The following is a 19,838-nucleotide window of genomic DNA, read 5'->3' on the forward strand; positions in this document are numbered from 1 at the left end:
TTTTCTTTGGCTCCGCTGTATAAGGAGCCGGACAGTGTCGAGTCTCGCACATCAACCGGTCCTTCGAGCCGGATTCGACCGATTGAAGCGAGCTAGGAGAAGCAGTTTTGATCAAAAGCGACAAAGGTAGGCGATCGTCTATTGAGCTTGAGCAGCGCATGATAGTTAAATAAAATCGAGTGCCATTGTGCGAACGCCGATAGAGATTCTACTGTATCGCATTCAACCGCGTGGTCGTGAGCACAAAGGAATTCGCAATGGCCGCCGCTGAGAAAAAAGCCGCCATTCTGTCGTTACGGAGGACGCTGAATGCAATTCATCAGCGTGCCTCAAAACTTTTGATTTTTGTGAGCTCGTTTAAAGATGAAGATACGTTGATTCTCGAAACTCGTGGGCAAGTTTTAGAAGAGATGCGAATGACCTTTTTTGAGACCGAAAGCAGGCTGTACGGGATGGTAAAGGATGATGAAGTGTCGTCTATTGAGATGGGGGGTGAAGAATTTTACGATTTGTTGAGCATAATTAAGTACCAAATTACGAAACGCTTAAAGCCCCTACCCGTTGCCCCTGAAGCTAGACCCTCTCTTGATGCAAGTTTCGCCCAAAAACCGTATCCCGATTTTTGCATAAAACTACCGGATATTTCGTTGCCGCGATTTAGTGGCCATTACGAACAGTGGTTGTATTTTCGCAGTCAGTTCAATCTCCTTGTCCGTCGTAATGACTCGTTAAACGATCAACAGCGGTTGCATTATTTGCGGCATGTTTGTCTGGGGAAGCTGCTACTATTGAGACGCCCGAAGAATCGTTCGCATCTTTGTGGATGGCATTGGAGGCACGTTACGAAAATCGTCGCTGGGTAGTTGACCGCCATCTTGCAGAAATTTTTCTGCTCAAGCCACTCCAATTTGAATCATCTACCGGGTTACGAGAGTTGGTTAATATTGTGCAGAAAAATCTCAGAGCGTTGTCGTCGTTAAAATTGCCTCTCGATACTCTTTCCGAGTCTATGATAGTACATGTCGTTGCGTCTCGGCTTGACAAGCAGACACAAGGATTTCGAATCGCATGTGGTAGGTACCAACCTTGTAAAATGGCAAGAAATGGTCGACTTTTTACAAAACCGTTGCCGAATTTTGGAAAATTTAGAGCAGGATCACAAGGTAGCGTCTCGCAGTAATAGTAATAGTATCAAACCATCTGGAGGTAAATGGAAGCCGAATGTATTGGTGAGCTCCAATCGAGATTATGATAATAAAGGAAAATTTTCGTGTTTTAATTGTTCGGGTGGGCATTATATCAACGAATGTCGCAATTTTTTGTCGAAATCCCCAACCCAGCGGTTTCAGCGTGTGAAGGAGCTTAAGCTGTGTGTTAATTGCTTTGGCAATCGGCACGTGGTCGTAGATTGCAAAAGTGGCTCGTGCAAAGAATGTGGTCTGCGCCATAACACTCTGCTACATTTCGATTCGAAACCAGCAGACGCGAGTTCAGAAGTGAAATCAAATTCCGAAGCAAATAAAGTAGCTGGAGCAGATTCTGCCCGTGTCGAGCTGTGTACTATGACTCAACCAGTCGTATTGGGTGAAAAAATAAACCCCGTCTCGATGGATTCGCCCGGACCAGAGGCTTTTTGTTTTCCGAGCGAAGGGTTATTCAATGCAGAGTCGAAGAAAGTCCAATTGATCTCGGCTAATGATCAAGCCTTGTTACATACTGCGCTGGTACTTGTGCGCAGTGCCAGTGGCGAATTGCAAGAATGCCGAGCGGTCCTTGACTCTTGTGCAATGTCGACGTTTATGACAGCTGCGTGCGCGAAGAGATTACGGCTGAAGACCTTTTCGTCAGATGTGTCCGTTGTCGGATTTGGCGGAGCACGAAAAAAGATCACGGAATCGGTTGTAGCTCACGTCAGTTCGAAGTCGTCCTACTTTGAAGCGTCGGCTGAGTTTTTAGTTACCCCAAGAATTACGAACAAGTTACCCTTGCATTCGTTCAGCATTGCAAATTGGAATATTCCCGATTGGATCGACCTTGCAGATCCGCAGTTCAATAAAACGGCAAAAATCGATATTCTCTTTGGAATCGTTGAATGGGACAAGATGATGTTAAGCAAGAGCTATATTCTGTCGAAAGAACTTCCCACTTTTCGACAAACAGTTTTGGGTTGCCGGTGGTCATGTAAAGGAACGAGATCGTTACCCGAAGGTTCAAGCGCTTGCGGTGACGAACGAAGAGCTGGATAGTCAAATCTCGAAATTTTGGTGTATCGAAAATTATGGTTCCGAAAGTCAATGGTCAGTTGAAGAGCAAGCCGCTGAAGATCATTTTGTATCGACTCATAGCCGTGATCCTTCTGGCCGATATATCATAGCACTACCATTCAAAGACGAAGAAAGGGCGTTGGGAGATTCTAGTCATATGGCCCATCGCAGATTTCGTCTGCTGGAGGCAAGACTTGCCAAGGATGCCAAACTTAATGCCGATTATAAGCAGTTCATGCAAGAGTTTATCGATCTAGGGCATATGGAAAAGGTTGGTGTATTTAATCCCGTAGAGCCGCAATCGCAGTTGAAATATTTCATGCCACATCATGCAATCAAACGACCCGATAGCAGTACAACAAAGTTGAGGGTGGTGTTTGTTGCCTCGGTCAGAACTAGCAATGGAACATCGCTGAACGATCAATTAATGGTGGGACCAACATTGCAACCTCGGCTTATCGACATTTTGCTTCGCTTTCGAACTTATAAAGTCGCAATTACATCGGATGTTTCGAAAATGTTTCGACAAATTCTTGTACGAAAGGAAGATCGTCGGTTCCAGCAAATTTTGTGGAGATCCAGTCCCGAGGAGGAAATCGGTGTTTATCAGCTAACAACAGTCACGTATGGTACGGCAAGCGCGCCGTTTCTAGCAGTTCGAACGTTAATGCAGATTTGTGAAGATGAAGCAGAACAGTATCCACTCGCAGCAGAACTTGGTAAAAAGGCAGTTTACGTCGATGATGCTCTTTTTGGCGCTGATACGATTCAAGAGGCACTCGAGATAAAAAGACAGCTTGTGGGTATGCTCGGAAAGGCAGGCTTCGAGATACACAAATGGTGTTCGAATTACAAAGAAGTGTTGGCTGATTTGCCAGCGAAAAGCTTGGAGCAAAAGGTGTTCTTGAACGAAGATGGGCGAACCAAAACTCTCGGGTTGAGTTGGCAACCAAGTGACGATGTATTTAGTTTCGAAGTAACGTCGATCGCTTTTCATGAAGGTGTTAATACTAAGCGAACAATCTTGTCGGATATATCTAAATTATTTGACCCTATTGGGCTAGCAGGACCAGTAATAATGACGGGCAAACTTATTATGCAAAGGCTATGGCAAACGAAACAGAATTGGGACGATGCACTAGAGCCAGCTTTGGAGAATCTGTGGAACGAGTATCGACGACAGTTGCTGGCTATGAAAACGATTCGAATTAGTCGCTGTGTGCTTCCCTTTACAAAAACAGTATTTGTTGAACTTGCTGGGTTCTGCGATGCTTCTCAAAGGGGTTATGGCGCTTGCGTGTACTTAAGGTCTCGAAATTCGCAAGGTCGAGTCTCGATACAATTGTTGTGGTCTAAATCTCGCGTCGCACCTCTCAAGGCAAATCGAACCACGATTCCGCGCTTAGAGCTATGTGGAGCCCATTTGCTCGCTCAGTTAGTAGATAATGTTAGACGATCACTACCAATCACCATAAATCGAGTTCGGCTTTGGTCGGATTCCACTATTGTGCTCAGCTGGATTAACACTTGCCCCAGTAAGCTGGATGTATATGTATCGAATCGAGTTGCCAAAATTCAGCAGCTGGGGGACCCCAGTATTTGGTCTCATGTCGACACACAACAGAATCCGGCAGATTTAGTCTCACGTGGAATCATGCCTGAGGAACTCGAGGCATCCGAACTTTGGTGGTGTGGACCATCATTCCTTAGAAAGAGTGACGTCGTCTGGCCGAAGGAAGTGCAGATAGATTCTTCAGATGAGCTTCCAGAACTGATCGAGATTATAGCCATGCCGGTGGTGGATGAGAGGCTGTCATTGTTCGACAACTGCTGCAAGTACAACATCATGCTTCGAGTCGTCGCGCGTATCAAGCGCATGTTCCAGAACCGCAAACGCACCGCAGAAAATCGGCAGCATGGTGAATTCACTGCTGAGGAAATGCGATCGGCCAAGCTCATTGTCATTCGTCTCGTCCAGGAGGAGAGCTTTCCGGAAGTATTCGCCCAATTACGAAAGCAGGTAAAGTCGAAGAACCATTCGCTAATGCCGCTTTCTACCTTTGTAGACAACCATGGAGTGCTCAGAGTCGGTGGACGCTTATCAAAGTCTGCTTGCTCATACGATACGAAGCACCAAATGATCTTACCGAAGAGCCATCCTGTTACATATGCGATTGTCCGGTCAATGCATGAGTCCAATATGCACGCCGGTATCCAAATTACGCTTGCTGCAACACGAAGCGAGTATTGGATCATAAGAGGGAGAAGCGTGGTGAAGAAAGTTGTGAAGAATTGCGTCGATTGCTTCAAGAGCAACCCTCGTCCCGTTCAACAGTACATGGGGGACTTGCCAACCAGCCGGGTTGAAGTCAAGTATCCGATTTACCAAATCGGAATCGATCTTTGTGGACCAGTATACGTGAAGCAGCGTAATAAACGATCGACCGTTGAACATAAAGGTTGGATTGCGCTGTATATATGTCTGGCAACCAAAGCAATCCACCTCGAACTAGTTAGCGAATTATCGACTGCCGCATTTTTGGCATCGTTCGATCGTTTTGTTAGTCGACGAGGCAGACCTATCACCTTTCGGACCGACAACGGCACAAACTTTGTCGGTGCTGTCAATTTGTTAAGCGAATGGGAGAAGTTCTTCAACAGTACCGACAACCAAGACGGAATTACACGAGCGTTCGGGAACAGTATCGAGTGGCGTTTTAACCCCCCTGATGCACCACACTTCGGTGGCATATGGGAGTCCAATATTCGCCAAACCAACGTGCTTTTAGTAAAGTTTACGGCAGGAGCAGCCCTTAGTTTCGAGGAACTGTCAACGGTATTGTGTCGTATCGAAGCAATCTTGAACTCTAGACCAATCACGCCGCTTTCGGATGATCCAGAGGATTTGGAAGCGTTAACCCCAGGTCACTTTTTGATCTTCAGACCATTGAACGCCATCGCACGTCCTGACGTCACCGATCAACCCAAGCACCCGAGACAGCGAAACGAACACATTACTGCGATTATTCCACATTTCTGGAATCGTTGGCAATCGGAGTATCTTTCCTTGTTACAAGTGCGGTATAAGTGGCATAAGAAGGTGGAAGTCGCAGAAGGACAGCTTGTGCTCATCAAAAAGGACAACATGGCGGTCCAAAAATGGTTACTTGGACGTATCGTCGAAGTCTCTCCGGGTAGCGGGAACGTAGTACGAGTCGTCGATGTAAGAACGCAGCATGGGATTTTAAGAAGACCAGTTTCGAAGTTGTGTTTTCTACCTATTGATCCAGAGCAGAGTTTCGGAAGGAACACCTTTCAACGGCGGGAGGATGTTCGTGACAATTCGATCGAATCGGCACCACTGCAGTAACGAGCATAAAATCGATCATCGCTATTATCGTTTCGTCAGTTTCGAAAAGTTCCGAGTATTATATTGTATCGAGTGCAGACACATACATTGCTGCAGCATCAGTACCGAAGAATAAAACACATATGTAAATACACTTGACTCTTTGCTATACATAAGAAATGTATATATAAGCCATTAGATTTTAGCGCGAGTTCAGTTCTCGTTAGACAGTAGAATAAATTACATCGTTGAGAAGCAAGTTAAGCAGTAAAGGTTTATTCCGAAAGAATAGTCTCGCGGAAATCGGTTACCGGTGAACTTTTTTCTTTGGCTCCGCTGTATAAGGAGCCGGACAGTGTCGAGTCTCGCACAGTGCATTTTCAATACCCTACAACTCATTCTCAGACAGTTTTTCTATACAACCAACGGTTTCTGGGCTAGAATGCTTCGAATAAAACCTATGCCAAAAGGCATACGCCCTTTTAGAATGTAACTCATGGGTGTAAAAAATCGCTCCATCTGTGGAAAATGCTCAGTTTGCTAAGCCAAATACGTGTGCAAAGTTTCATTCAAATCAAAAATGGTCGATATTCGACCATCGGTGATTTGGCGCGATCTTGCTCATACATCATTCAATAATACAATTCATTGAAAAATATCCTAGAAATATCAAAACATCTACGACATACCAAAAACTTATTATGGACCACCAGGTCTATAATTTGGCCCACTTTTATATTTAGAGCCGTGTGTGGAAATTCTTCAGATTTATTATATTTTAGATCATTATAGATCTTTTTAGAGCAGAAATAGTGGATTTGAGGAGGACATCTTTCTGCCATGAATTTTTCGCAATTTTGAGCATTTTGAAAATTAAAAAATCGGATTTATCGCGGTTTTATAGGCATTCTCATTCAATTTCATATCGTTAAATGTAATAAATTGAGAAATATTTAGCTGTGAATAGCTACAAGCAGCTTTTTCGCTCAGCAAGCAACGGCCGAATGGTAAACGAAGAGCTCAAAACTTGGCATGGTCAAAATACGTTCGCTTCGGTTTTAGGGACAAACATATTTCGGCTGTGCCTTAAATACTGTTTTAACTTTTTCCAACTTGTTAGAGCAGGGCCTTACGAGCTGGGGGGGCCGGGGCAGAAATGTCGAGTCGAGTTTGAAATTTGGCACTAATGAACAGAAGGTCGAGTTTAGAATGTGGCACCGGTTTCATTTTTTAGGTACTTTTTGTAGTTTTTATGAAAAAAAAAAGATTTTTTAAAAGTGAGCTTTTTCGATAATTAATTTTAAATTTTGATATTAACTTTTTTTCATTAAAAAAATATTTTTTTCATAGTGTATATGTTTTTGGAGAGACAAAATAACTTTGCCGTAGACGTCAAACCGATCAAACAAACCGTTTCGACCCTAAAATTTTTGTAATCATCAATACCTTCCCAAAATAGTATTATTAAAATTAACAAATAGCACAACATGGCATCTTTTGTCTATAGAAACATCTATGCAAAGTATCAGTCAAATCAAAAATGGTCGATTAAATTGGTTACCCATTTTTTGTGGAATTGCTCAGTTCCCATAAGCGAACCATTAGCCCTCCAGCTACCGAACCTCTACCTTCTCGTTGGTGCCAACCGGGATGTGAGTAACTAGTAAGAAGGTCGGATGACTAACCCCGGTGGGACTACTGGTCGCATGCCGACAGGGGAAGCGGGCTTCCTTCCTCGGAAGGAAGTTGCCTGGACGCCAACACAAGCACCCTAAGTAACGCACCCACAAGCGCTATGTCCAAGTCCTGGTCGTGCTCGAGATTTTTTTAAGGGGGGGACTTGTTAGTAGCTTAAGTATTTATGATAAATGTTAGTAAGTAATGAGTATGTGTGTCCAATCACAAATGGTGACTTCTCAACACTGTTAAAAATTTGTAATTTTAATTGTTAGGATTTGTTTGCTTTCGCAATTAGGACTTATCGTTCGTAGGGATTTAAACCTACTTTCGTGCGGGAGATTCAAAACAGTAACACTACATCAGTCCTCCTGCGAGAAAGTGGGGTTGGCCGTGGGCCTTGCAAGCCACCACCGCGAAAAAAAATGCAACGCATGTTATAACAGAAAATTTAAACCAGAATATTCGGCAAAGACCCAGGCAACGTAGATGGGCTAACGATTGGATACTTGAAACATGGAACTGATCTCTAAATTTCCTAGTAAATACCCGTGTACTTTCCGAAGAATTGAAAAACCCCAAGTTTAACATCGTAGCGCTGCATGAGATATTAGACTGGGACACGGTTATATGGGAAAAAAGCGATGGTGTTATTTTTTCGCTCCCATGCACTTTTCGTGTTCCTTATGGATCCTATAACAACTGTGTAACTTTTCAGATCGATCGGTGAAACGCCCGATTTGCGCCCGATTTTTAAAGTTTCCATACGATTTTATATGAGAAAATTCACTTTTTCAAAACTTATTCTCTATAAATTCCCAGTTGGGTCCTAAAAATATATCGATACATGATATTTGTAGGAAATTTTTCTGGGAAAAACTCTTCTGAAGACCGTAAGGCGCTACGATGCTTGTAGAAACAGCTATTCACCCCAAACTGATTGAATGTCTGACGGACGGCTCACCATTGAATTTTACTAGCAATACTGCTGCAGCATGCTGCTGTTGCAAATTCAACCATGTGATGAGAAATGATATCGCTCAAATTTATCTTGGAGGCTTCCCCGAAGATACTATGAGCAAAAATCACACTTTGAAAATTAATTCCACGCGAAATTATTTCTCATACTTAAGCAAGTCTGCAATAGCAGCATGCTGTAGCAGTGTTGCTGGAAAATTTCAATTGTGAGCCGTCCGTCAGATATTCAATCAGTTTGGGGTGAATAGCTGTTTCTACAAGCATCGTAGCGCCCTACGGTCTTCAGAAGAGTTTTTCCCAGGAAAATTTCCTACAAATATCATGTATCGATATATTTTTAGGACCCAACTGGGAATTTATAGAGAATAAGTTTTGAAAAAGTGAATTTTCCCATATAAAATCGTATGGAAACTTTAAAAATCGGTCGCAAATCGGGCGTTTCACCGATCGATCTGAAAATTTACACAGATGTTATGGGACCCATAAGGAACACGAAAAGTGCAGGGGAGCTAACATTTATTTTTTGTCCCACCCTAATGAGATATGCTGGAAAGTAACAATGGTGCGTACGTATAGGGATGGACAGACCATCTACCAGACTTGTGGTGACATACATGAGCTGGGCACAGCTTTCATAGTGATGGGTGAGATGCAGAAGCGGGTAATCGGGTGGTGGCCGGTTAACTCCAGAATATCCTCGTTAAGAATCAAAGGCCGACTCTTTAACATTAGCATTATAAACATGCACAGCCCTCACCTTGGAAGTACCGGTGACGACAAAGACGAATTCTACGCGCAGTTGGAACGTGAATACGATCCTTGCTCAAAACATAATGCCAAGATTGTAATCAAGGGTTAACAACGCACAGGTCGGTCAGGAGGAAGAATTTAGATCGGTAATTGGACAATTTAGCGCACACCGGCTGACGAATGAAAATGACGTAAGACTAATCGACTTCGCCGCCTCCAAGAACATGGCCATACGTAGCACATTTTTCCAGTATAATCTCCAACATCGGTGCACCTGGAGATCATATACCCAAACAGAAACTCAAATCAACCACGTTTTGATAGATGGTCGGCACTTTTCAGACATTATCAACGTTAAAACACGTCGGGGCACTAACATCGACTCGGCCCACTACCTAGTGATGGTGAAGATACGCCAAAAACTATCCGTTGTGAACAATGTACGGTACTCTAGCCCGCCAAGTTATAATCTCGCGTGACTGAAGCAACCCGAGGTCGCCGAAAACTACGCGCTTTCTCTCGAAGCTGCACTGCCAGAAGAGGACGAACTGGGAGGAGCCCCTCTAGAGGTCTGCTGGAATACCGTCTGTTGACGCCTTCGTCAACACATAGAGGCGGGAAGGTGACCGGTGCCTCTAAAAACCGCTATCAGAATCGCTGCCGACTGAAAACTAAGTAATTAGCGCAGCTGGAACGATTGCTTCCGTACCGTAACACAGTGCAAAGCGGAGAACGAAGCAAGCAAAGGGCACGAAATGGAAAGAAGCGCGAATTCTGTCTAAACACAAGGAAATGAGCCACCACACTAAGGTCCAATGCAGACTTCTACGGGAATAAACAAATACTTTCGGTAGAATGAACTAAATTCTAGTAGAGGTGTGTTGCAGCGCAGTCGCTTTCGTTTTGTGTTCCATTCAGCAGGAGAACATTCCAGAAGCGTCATAAAATGTCGTTCGGAGCGTTCCTTTTTTTCCTCGTAAAAGAACATTATACGTTGGCGTAGTGAATGGAAAGAGCATCCTGCAGCGATGATGTAATTTTAAGCAGGGTTGATATTTGTTGACACTCTTGAGTGAAAGTAAAAAAAAGCATCCTTAAACGTTATTTTTTTACAATCCTTTCAGAGTTCTCCCTTCCCGTTTTTTGCATGGAAGTGAACTGTCAAAACACCTCATTATATTTCATGCAAGACAACAAAATCAGTTTATCAGTTAACGAAGATTGTCAAGACATCGGTCAGTGAAAAAGTGTTTCGGTGAGGTTCATTTTGCTTGAGTGGACTGTTTGTTTTTCTTTTTCGCTTTGAAGTGAAGATCGTTTGGTTTGATTTGTCGTCAAGTTTTATTCCGTAACCGTGAACGACGCGCGCGATCTATTTCATCTGAGTATAACAGCACGTTACTAGGACGAAAATCTAGTGTATCTGAAGGAGTGCTGCGATCATTGGAAGTGAAAATTGAAAATGATTGGCTGTAATTTTCGAAAAATTTTGCTGGGGAAAATGACTTTTATCAGCACTGATTTGAAGTGAGATGCTCAGAACCTGTTCTGCGCGAACACCATCAAGTCAGCCATTAGTAGTTTAGCGGAGAACGTCTCAGGTCGCGAAGTACCGAGTCGACGTAACGAATGGTTTGATGAGGAATGTCGGCAGATATCTGATGAAAAGAACGCAGCGCGGGCAGTAATGCTGTGAAGAGCCACCCGTCAGAACGTAAAGCGATACAAACAGATACGGAGATAGCAAATCCAACTCTTCCAGGAAAAAATGTTAATGATGCTATCCGACGGCTTCAGAACATCAAGTTGGAAAGGACCGTCCATCGGAGTGGAGCTTCTCAAGATGGACCCGGGCAGGTTGGCCAGTTGTCTGTATCGGCTGATTGTCAAAATTTGGGAGACGGAATGCCTACCGGAGGAGTGAAAGAATGGGGTTATTAACCACATCTACAAGAAATACGACAAACTACATTGTGAAAACTACCGAGCGATCACTATCCTGAATAGAGATGGGAAAAATGGTTCACTATAGTGAGCGGATCAGACCGGTTCCGCTCACTAAGGTGAACTAGTTCTGTATAACAGCTCACTTGCTCTTTTCGTTCATACATAATTTTTGTTGACTATCAGTGTAGTTAATTATCAGACACCGCAAGCGAGAGGCATGTGAAAGCTTTACACCCGATTTGCCAGACGCAAGGCCGCGCGCAAAACTACAATAGAACTCCCAAAAACAAACTGCCACCAAATGTCTGCTCTGCTATGCACAACCTGTATATCCCATCACCCACCCACCAGCCAGCCGCAAGAGCTTGCAAAAAATCAACTTGTCACAGTTCATACACAGGTACCTACACGGGTTGACTAACGCCGAGCACACACACGAATGGATGTGGAACGGAAAGAACGAAAGAACTGATTCACTGATTTTCTGGCAATCCGCTCGCAGGCTGATCAGTAGACTCAGTTCTTTGAAAGAGCGAAATCTTTCGCTCTCAGAAGAACTGATTCTTCCGATGGCTCTTCTGTTCAGCTCGCAGGCAATCCGCTCGCGATCAAAAGATTTCGATCTTTTAAAAAACTGACTTTCTGATCAGCTCGCGAGCGGATTGTCTGAACAGATTCAAAAGATCTGTGAACCAGTTCTTTCGCTCTTTTCGTTCCACTTTTGCCATCCTTTTGTGTGCGTTCTCGGCGTTAGCCAGCCCGTGTGTGAACTATGGCAAGTAGATTTTATGTTTTATTCCCGTGGCTGGTGGATGGTTATACATAGGAGAGCAGGCAGCCGATGGCAGCTTTTTTTGGAAGTCCTATTGCAGTGTCGTGCGCTGCTTTGCGCTTGGCGTGTAAAGCATTCACATGGCTCTTGCTTGCGGTGTCTGATCAACAAAATCAGCTATCAGCTATTTGCTTGAAGTAAGGGGTGAGTTACCGCTCTTTAAAAAAGAACGATAGATCACTCACTCACTTTGAAGAACCAGCTCTTTAGATCAGTTCGTGAGCGGATTGCCCACCTGTAATCCTGAATGCCGCCTACAAAGGGATATCTCAAATAATTTTCAAACGACTGTCATCACTAATCAACAGACTTGCAGGAAGTTATCATTCTGGCTTCATAGAGGCGGTGCACAACGGACCAGATCTTTACTTTGCGGCAGATCATCCAAAAATGTCGCGAATACAGAGTCCCTACACATCTCTTCATCGAATTCAAAGTCGCTTTTGATACGATTAATCATGAAGGGGTATGGAAAATACTTGACGAGAACGGCTTCCCCGGGAAGCTTACCAGACCGATAACGGCTATGATGGAGGAAGAGCATTGTTGTGAGGATTTCGGGTGGTCTATTCGCAGGGCACTTCGACAAGGTGATGGTCTTTCCTGCCTGCTGTACAATATTGCGCTAGAAGGTGTTGTGATCAGGCATGCCAATGGTACATTTTATTTTTGTCTGCTGTCTGCTAAGGGTTTTCATCGAATTCAAAGTCGCTTTTGATACGATTAATCATGAAGGGGTATGGAAAATACTTGACGAGAACGGCTTCCCCGGGAAGCTTACCAGACCGATAACGGCTATGATGGAGGAAGAGCATTGTTGTGAGGATTTCGGGTGGTCTATTCGCAGGGCACTTCGACAAGGTGATGGTCTTTCCTGCCTGCTGTTCAATATTGCGCTAGAAGGTGTTGTGATCAGGCATGCCAATGGTACATTTTATTTTTGTCTGCTGTCTGCTAAGGGTTTTCTTTCCTGTTGCTGTTTGTTCGTTATACCTATCGTGCAGGCAGTCCGAGAGTCACATTGAGAACGTATTGGTAACAGAGCATCACAAAAGGAAACGAAAAATGTACTCCGTGTTTCGATTCGGCATTATTTGGAGGATGCCTTCGGGGTTGCGAATGTATAAGAGAGAAGTTGCTATTTTTTATACAGACAATCGTTTCCGCACTACACAAACAGCGCGTTTCGGTAATAGCCCGAATCCACCGGAGACGTTTTCCCCCTCTTTTTTTATTGGCCTATGAAGGATGTCGGGTGACGGCTGTTGAAAAAGACTGTGGTAAGAAGAAGCGTACGGACTGCTCGGCACCTCACCGACAGGCTTCGTGCAAAGAAAAGCAAACTTGGCAATAGAGCGACTGTGCACTGAAGGATGTGTGTATCGCATACCGAATGTTATGTACAACCACACATGCTATTGTTGACATGGGAATAAGGTGAACAGCAAAGAAAAAAAACATTCGTGTATGGGGAACTAGACGGAAACGTTATAGTCGCAATATATTTTATCTGGTGGGTGTCTTTATTTTGCCAATATCAACACTGTCATAGAGGGACGCTCTAGGATGTCATCAAAAAGGTGTCATCGCTCAGTACATTTTGTCCCCCTGGTTGTGATATGAGCAAAAATAGACACGCGGGGTACAATTTTCGTTAAATACGGTCAATTAATCTGCTTTGCGGATGACATGGACACTGTCGGCAGAACATTTGAGGCGGTGGCAGATCAGTACATTAGACTAAAATGTGGAGTGGAGAAGATTGGATTGAAGATGAATACGTCTAAAATGAAGTACACGCTAGCGGGTGGTGCTGAGCGTGACAGGGCACACCTACACACTTAGATTTTATGAACTCAACAGCGGATAAATTCGCAATGTTCTACAAGTTTTTGGCAGAATTTTCAGAAACTTCGGCAAACAAAATGTCTATACATGCTGGCTCACGGTAGATCGATATATTTGCTGAATGTTCGTCGAAATATATTGCTGACATTTGTTGAAAACTTCGCCGAGCTCGATCAGCTGTTGGGTAGTTTGCCAAGATAAATTAAGTGTGTAGGTGGTGTTGTGATAATCAACGTTGATGAGTTTGAGGTAGTCGACAAGTTCGTGAACCTTGGCTCAATAATGACTGAGAACAACGATACCAGCTGTCAGATTAGGAGACGAATTATCAGCGGGAGTCGTGCTTTCTATGGGCTTCACGAAAAATTACAGACGAAACGTCTAAGTCCCTGCGTGAAATGCACCATGTATAAAACGCCTATTAGATCGGTTGTTCTCTACGGGCATGAGACGTGAACAATGCTTGAAGAGGATCTTTTCGAACGATGGGTGCTAAGCATGCTTGTCTTTTCTCCTCAGAAAACCTCAAGAGTGCTGGAGAGTGCTGGAACATCTTGCACTGCGAAAACAACTGCTCTCACACTAAAGAGCAAATCAACGCATATGCTAGAAGAGAGCGATAAACGACTTTTATCTAAATCTGAAATCTCTCTCTTGCGAGACAATGAACTATGGTGTACTTTCTCACACGTAAGGACATCACGCACAATAATTACATAGCAGAGCTATCTGCGGTGCGTCTCACAGTTTGTTTCTTGAGCATGGCAGAAGAGGAAAAGAGATTGGGAGAAAAAAAATAGACTGCGTTGCTCGTGCCGGTCGTGTTCACTCTGGTCGAATTATGTTGTTTTCGTTTTCGCGGTGTAGCTACACTTTTTCTGGACTATACTTTGCAGATTCAAATAAAAAATTTTCAGTGTCGTTGCATTGGTATGCGTAATAATGGGATAGCTGTCAATTCGTTTTGTTTTGGTCATTATCGCATTCGTCATTTTGTCTCGTTTCCATTTCATATGTCCATCTCGCAAATGTGCTGAAAAAAAATTTACCTGACACTTTACCACGTGGAACGTGAACCAAAACAAACCAGTTTTGACACATACATGTGAATGTGTTGGTAACTTCCTACAGTACACTCTGCTTTTTTCGGGTGTCGTCAGGGACAGAAAAAGTGTAGTCAGAGACAGGAAAAGGGTAGTTCGAAAAGTCAAATGAAACATTAACGGTGTCAAAAGTGTCGTTTGAGTGTAGCTACACCGCGAAAACGAAAACGACATTAGTTTTCGCGGTGTAGCAACAAGAGAACTACACCTTTGCCCGGTAGTTTTTTTTCACTTTTCGGTAGGTTTTTTTCACTTTCCGGACTACTCGCCAGTGGACACTGTGGTGTACTTTTGCGTTTTCTCTGTAGAGTGGTTCACCCCTCTTGTTTCTATCAGATGTCGGGTGAGTTGGAAGTGTGTTTTTCTCTCTGTAAGTTGATTGAGACACTTTGGAGTGGAGGAAGAAGCAGTGTGGTGAAAGCATTTGCTACACGCAGGCACATACTGCAAGGGAAGTGCGCGGTGAATTTTTTCTCCGCTCTTCCCACATGCTGAGGAGAATGACAAGCATGGTGCTAAGAACTATCTATGGCAGTGTACAGGAAAACGGAGTGTGGAGACGGAGAATGTACCAAGAGCTCGCGCATCTCTACGGCGAACCCAGCATCCACAAAGTGGCCAAAGCAGGACGGATACGTTGGGCAGGACGCGACGAACATCTACTCTGCAAAATTTGTTCTCACCTCGAATTCGGTTGGTATGAGACAAAAAGGAGCGCAAAAAGTAATGTGGTTAGACCAGGTGGAGTATGATCTGGCAAGTACGGGGTGCCCACGGGATTGGAAGCGAGCAGCCACCAGCAGGTTATGCAAGCCATGTCTTAGGACGTACGGCCATTGAATTAGGTAAGTATATTCGCCATTACCAAATGATCCTTGGGCGAAAAAGTGAGAATAAGCTAACTAGCAATCAAGTGGAATGGTGCCCACCTTTGGTTGCAGATCTTATTTAAGAATTTTATAATGTTTTTATGCTTATATAAATCTGAAGGCATAACGTTTGAGGTTCCTTCTGCCATGTAGGGTTTCGAACGAGTTTTATATCATTGTTTTCGTTTAAACACTTAAAATTCAATCTGATTACTAAACAGTTGTTTATATTTTAGCTTCTGGTCGTAAATTAACAGTTGGCTCCAAGAGACCCGGTAACCTAGATGTCATGAATAAGTCACAGACTCTACCTCGCAGCATGGGAGGTACAAGAACCACTCCAACTGGTAGTGGCGGCACTGTTGGTAGTGGAGGAAATATTGGTAGTATGCCGAAAAATGTGCCAAAACCAGCTGCTACACCGCCTGCAATTCGACGGCAGTTTTCAGTAAGATGCACACGAAAGGTGGACATTATTTATTTAATAACTCTATTCTATTGAAGATTCCAGGGAGCTCACCTATACGAAAAGCAAGCAATGGCCATGGAGGCAAGAATACACCTCCCAGATCCCGCACTCCATTGGGAACACCTTTGGGAAATCAAAATAACCAACAACAGCAGCAACAAATCAATGTTAAAGGAGTTGAACAAAAGTTAGTTCAAATAATTATGAACGAAATAGTTGAAGGTGGTGCCAAAGTCCAATGGCAGGATATTGCCGGTCAAGAGGTGGCCAAACAGGCGTTACAAGAAATGGTTATTTTACCTTCAGTCCGTCCAGAACTATTTACTGGTCTTCGAACGCCAGCCAAAGGATTGCTGTTGTTTGGTCCTCCAGGAAATGGAAAAACCCTTTTAGCAAGAGCTGTTGCAACCGAATGTTCTGCTACGTTCTTCAGCATATCAGCAGCAACACTTACCAGTAAATACGTTGGTGATGGGGAGAAACTTGTACGGGCTTTGTTTGCGGTAGCTAGAGAAATGCAGCCATCGATTATTTTTATCGATGAAGTAGATTCTTTACTTTCTGAGCGTAGTAGCGGTGAACATGAAGCAACTCGACGATTGAAAACTGAATTCTTAGTTCAATTTGACGGTCTTCCCGCAAATTCAGAAACTGATAAGATTATTGTGATGTCTGCTACCAATCGACCTCAAGAGTTAGATGAGGCAGCACTACGTCGTTTTCCCAAACGAGTATATGTCATGTTACCCGATATGGATACTAGGGAATTACTTCTCCGACGATTGCTGGAAAAACAAGGAAGTCCTTTGGAGGATACAGAATTAAAGCAACTCGCGGTGCTCACTGATGGGTATTCAGGTTCAGACTTAACTGCATTAGCTAAAGATGCAGCTTTTGAGCCAATTAGAGGTGAGTTTCTCCGAGAAGGCATTGAAAACTTAATTTGCCAAAACATTGACAACCCTGTCAATTTGAACCACGTTTCATGTATTTGTATAAATTTCAATTATTGCTTATAGGGTGTTATGTGACAAACTAACCACCCATTTTGATTAGGGTTGTTTCACTGCGCTCGTATCCAAATACCCAGACGTAAACTGGGTATTTTCCACTACACTTCAAAAGAGTTAAGTATTTCTCGATTAACTGTTTGTATATAAGCGCTGCGTAGCCGCAAGGTTACAGAGTCTGCTTTGTCAAGGGTTCGAATCTTAGTAGAACCAGGCCATCCGATGTCAAAAAGGACTTAAGCATGGGTTTATTCTCAGGCTCCCCACCAGTTACCCTCCCTTTACGCTGAAATCTACAATACCTTTGCGTGACTTCCTCTTAACAAAAAATAAGTCCCTCTTATCAATAAAACTGTCCAGAAGGACGCTCGACGGAACTTCTCCAGGGAATTATAATTGGTGATATTTGGCAAGAGGAACGAGTATCGGTATTGTAGAACAGTAAGCGTGTAAGGAATAGTATCACATTACACACAAGCACTGATGAACAATAATAATAAGCATGCCACTTCTCAATAGCTGTATTGCTATTAACAAAAGTGCGGGATACAGCAGACACCCGGGCATATCTCACAATAGATCTACGATTCTGGTCGCAGTGAGGAAGTCCATACAGGAAAAAAAGCGCTACTTGAGTACTCTTACTAAATTGTATCTATTTTAAAGCTAACTGATTCAGATACTGTTTACCATACTATCTAAACTAAAATATTTTTATTAGGGCATTTTTAGGATCATAAATTTCTTAAAATTATAATTAAGGCAATGAAATATAATAAAGGGAAACTATGAAATTGTTTCATTACATTTATATCATTTTTCTTGCTTTTCAGAGCTAAACGTAGAAGAAGTAAAAAACATGGATCCTACTATGCTACGCAGTATTCGAGTTAGTGACTTTTACAATTCACTCAAACGAATTCGTCGATCCGTGGCTCCAAGTAGTTTGGTAGCGTACGAGAAATGGTTACAGGATTTTGGCGATGTGACGTTATAGATGATCTTGCTGGTCCTGCAGATATTGTTTTAATCTCGCTTCGATTAGTTTTGCTATGAAAGCAATAAATATCACATATATATGTTGTAAAACTATTAGGTTAAATTTAATGGTCATATATCGATTTCCACAACTGCAGTAGATTGACATAGCATGTATTGTAACAGTTATGGTATTAGAAGCTAAGTTCGAACTATCAATAATATTATAGCATGTTCGTTTCCGTTAGTACTAGTTAGTAATACGCAAATAACATTCTTTTCGGACGCCAATCACAGTTTCATTTTCTTATAGGTAATTGGATTGGACCTAAAATTTTGTTGAATTGTTAGCTTAGTTGTATATTTATTGACTCGTTTTTGGTTCCTAATTATTGCTGTCTTTTTTGCCGACCACATAACTTTTGCAAAACTAAAGTATACTAACATTGATCTATCTTATTTGGCTGAAAATTATATTCTAACGAAGCATAATAAAATGTAAACAATAGCAAGGCAAAGTAACCTTTTGAATTGCTTGTAATGAATAACAGCTACCAATTTATAACATGTAATTCTAAACCTTGTAAAAAAGCACAAAAAGTTGAATGTAGGCGAGAACATTCTTCTCATGCAACAAATAAACGGAAAAATATCCATATATGCACGATGTTGGTTAAATTGAAGTGAACATATTGAATAGAATCTCAAATTCACAGTGACGATCTGTTTGTTCTACTTGTTTGATTCCCATCGGCCTAATCCCACCATAAATTTGTTTTATTCACCCCCAGGAAGCCGGTTCTACCAGGGGCCCTAACTTACTATCATTTACTTTCTCGCGAGATAGAAGGCATGACCCCAAAGATTTACCGAGCTGGTTATTGGAGCAAAACTTAGTTTTTTGAAAATTTATACTTTTTAAGTATTTCTGGAGTAAAATTGCTCCAGTTTCAGTATTGTAACAACTCTATTCTTTTGAAGAATTTTGTAAACTTGACTATTAGTTTTTTTCACAAACATTTGGGGTTAGGTTAAGTTGAGCCTCATAATTGCCTCTTACTTCAACTCTAGTGGCTGGTTAACAAATCGAAAACCTGATACCACTACATCGGTTTGAGATGGATGATATCTTTTACAAATAATTTTTTAAGACATAATGTAACCAGTTGGCAAACAAAAAATGGACTGGTTGAACATTTCGGACAAAGTAATTCCTCAAAACAATACCAATAATTTAAAAATATGAAATACGATTTCCCATCCAAGGCTCATCCAGGACGTTCCCAATCCAAAAGTTATCAGGAATTTAACCTAATTATGAAGAGCGTTCACACATCAGAATCTGCTAAGGTGAAAACACTGCGTAAACACCGAAATCTGCGTAAAAAACTTTCCTTGCTGAACTTTTTAATCACTTTCGCTTAATTCTTTCGAAAAAGAATCAATAGCAGTGTTATTTTCGCATGCGAATCGAGTTGAAAATCAAGAAAAAATATACAAAGGTTAGGGCCATCCTTGAGTATTCGGTAGTTGGATTAAGTAAAAGATTAAGTTCTATGCCACAAAAGATAAAAAAAACTACTGGTCGCAGTGGGGTTCATACAAAAAAAAATGGATTAAGTAACCTCATCGGACACTCTAAATACGCGATTTGAACGCGGAAAACAAATGAAAACATACCGCGTTAAAACGACTTGTCTGAAAAATCCGCGTAAAAACTATGTAAATTCCGAAATCTGCGTAAAAAAGGCATAAATGAGGAAC

The 19,838-nt window shown here is 42.4% G+C and overlaps 1 protein-coding gene across 3 annotated transcripts in view; it reads left to right on the forward strand.

The window, feature by feature from the left end:
* Nucleotides 1–18,732, forward strand: part of LOC129718490 (spastin) — a 249,214-nt gene extending 230,482 nt beyond the window's left edge. For all 3 annotated transcript variants that reach the window (XM_055669310.1, XM_055669313.1, XM_055669314.1), the window contains 3 exons: nt 15,854–16,065; nt 16,122–16,995; nt 17,930–18,732. In XM_055669310.1, coding sequence (XP_055525285.1) covers nt 15,854–16,065; nt 16,122–16,995; nt 17,930–18,093 — 1,250 coding nt within the window. In that variant the 3' untranslated portion in view covers nt 18,094–18,732. The remainder of the gene's footprint in view (nt 1–15,853; nt 16,066–16,121; nt 16,996–17,929) is intronic.
* Nucleotides 18,733–19,838: the final 1,106 nt, after the last annotated feature.

Source organism: Wyeomyia smithii, chromosome 1, assembly GCF_029784165.1.
Source record: "Wyeomyia smithii strain HCP4-BCI-WySm-NY-G18 chromosome 1, ASM2978416v1, whole genome shotgun sequence".
Classification (NCBI taxonomy): Eukaryota; Metazoa; Arthropoda; class Insecta; order Diptera; family Culicidae; genus Wyeomyia; species Wyeomyia smithii.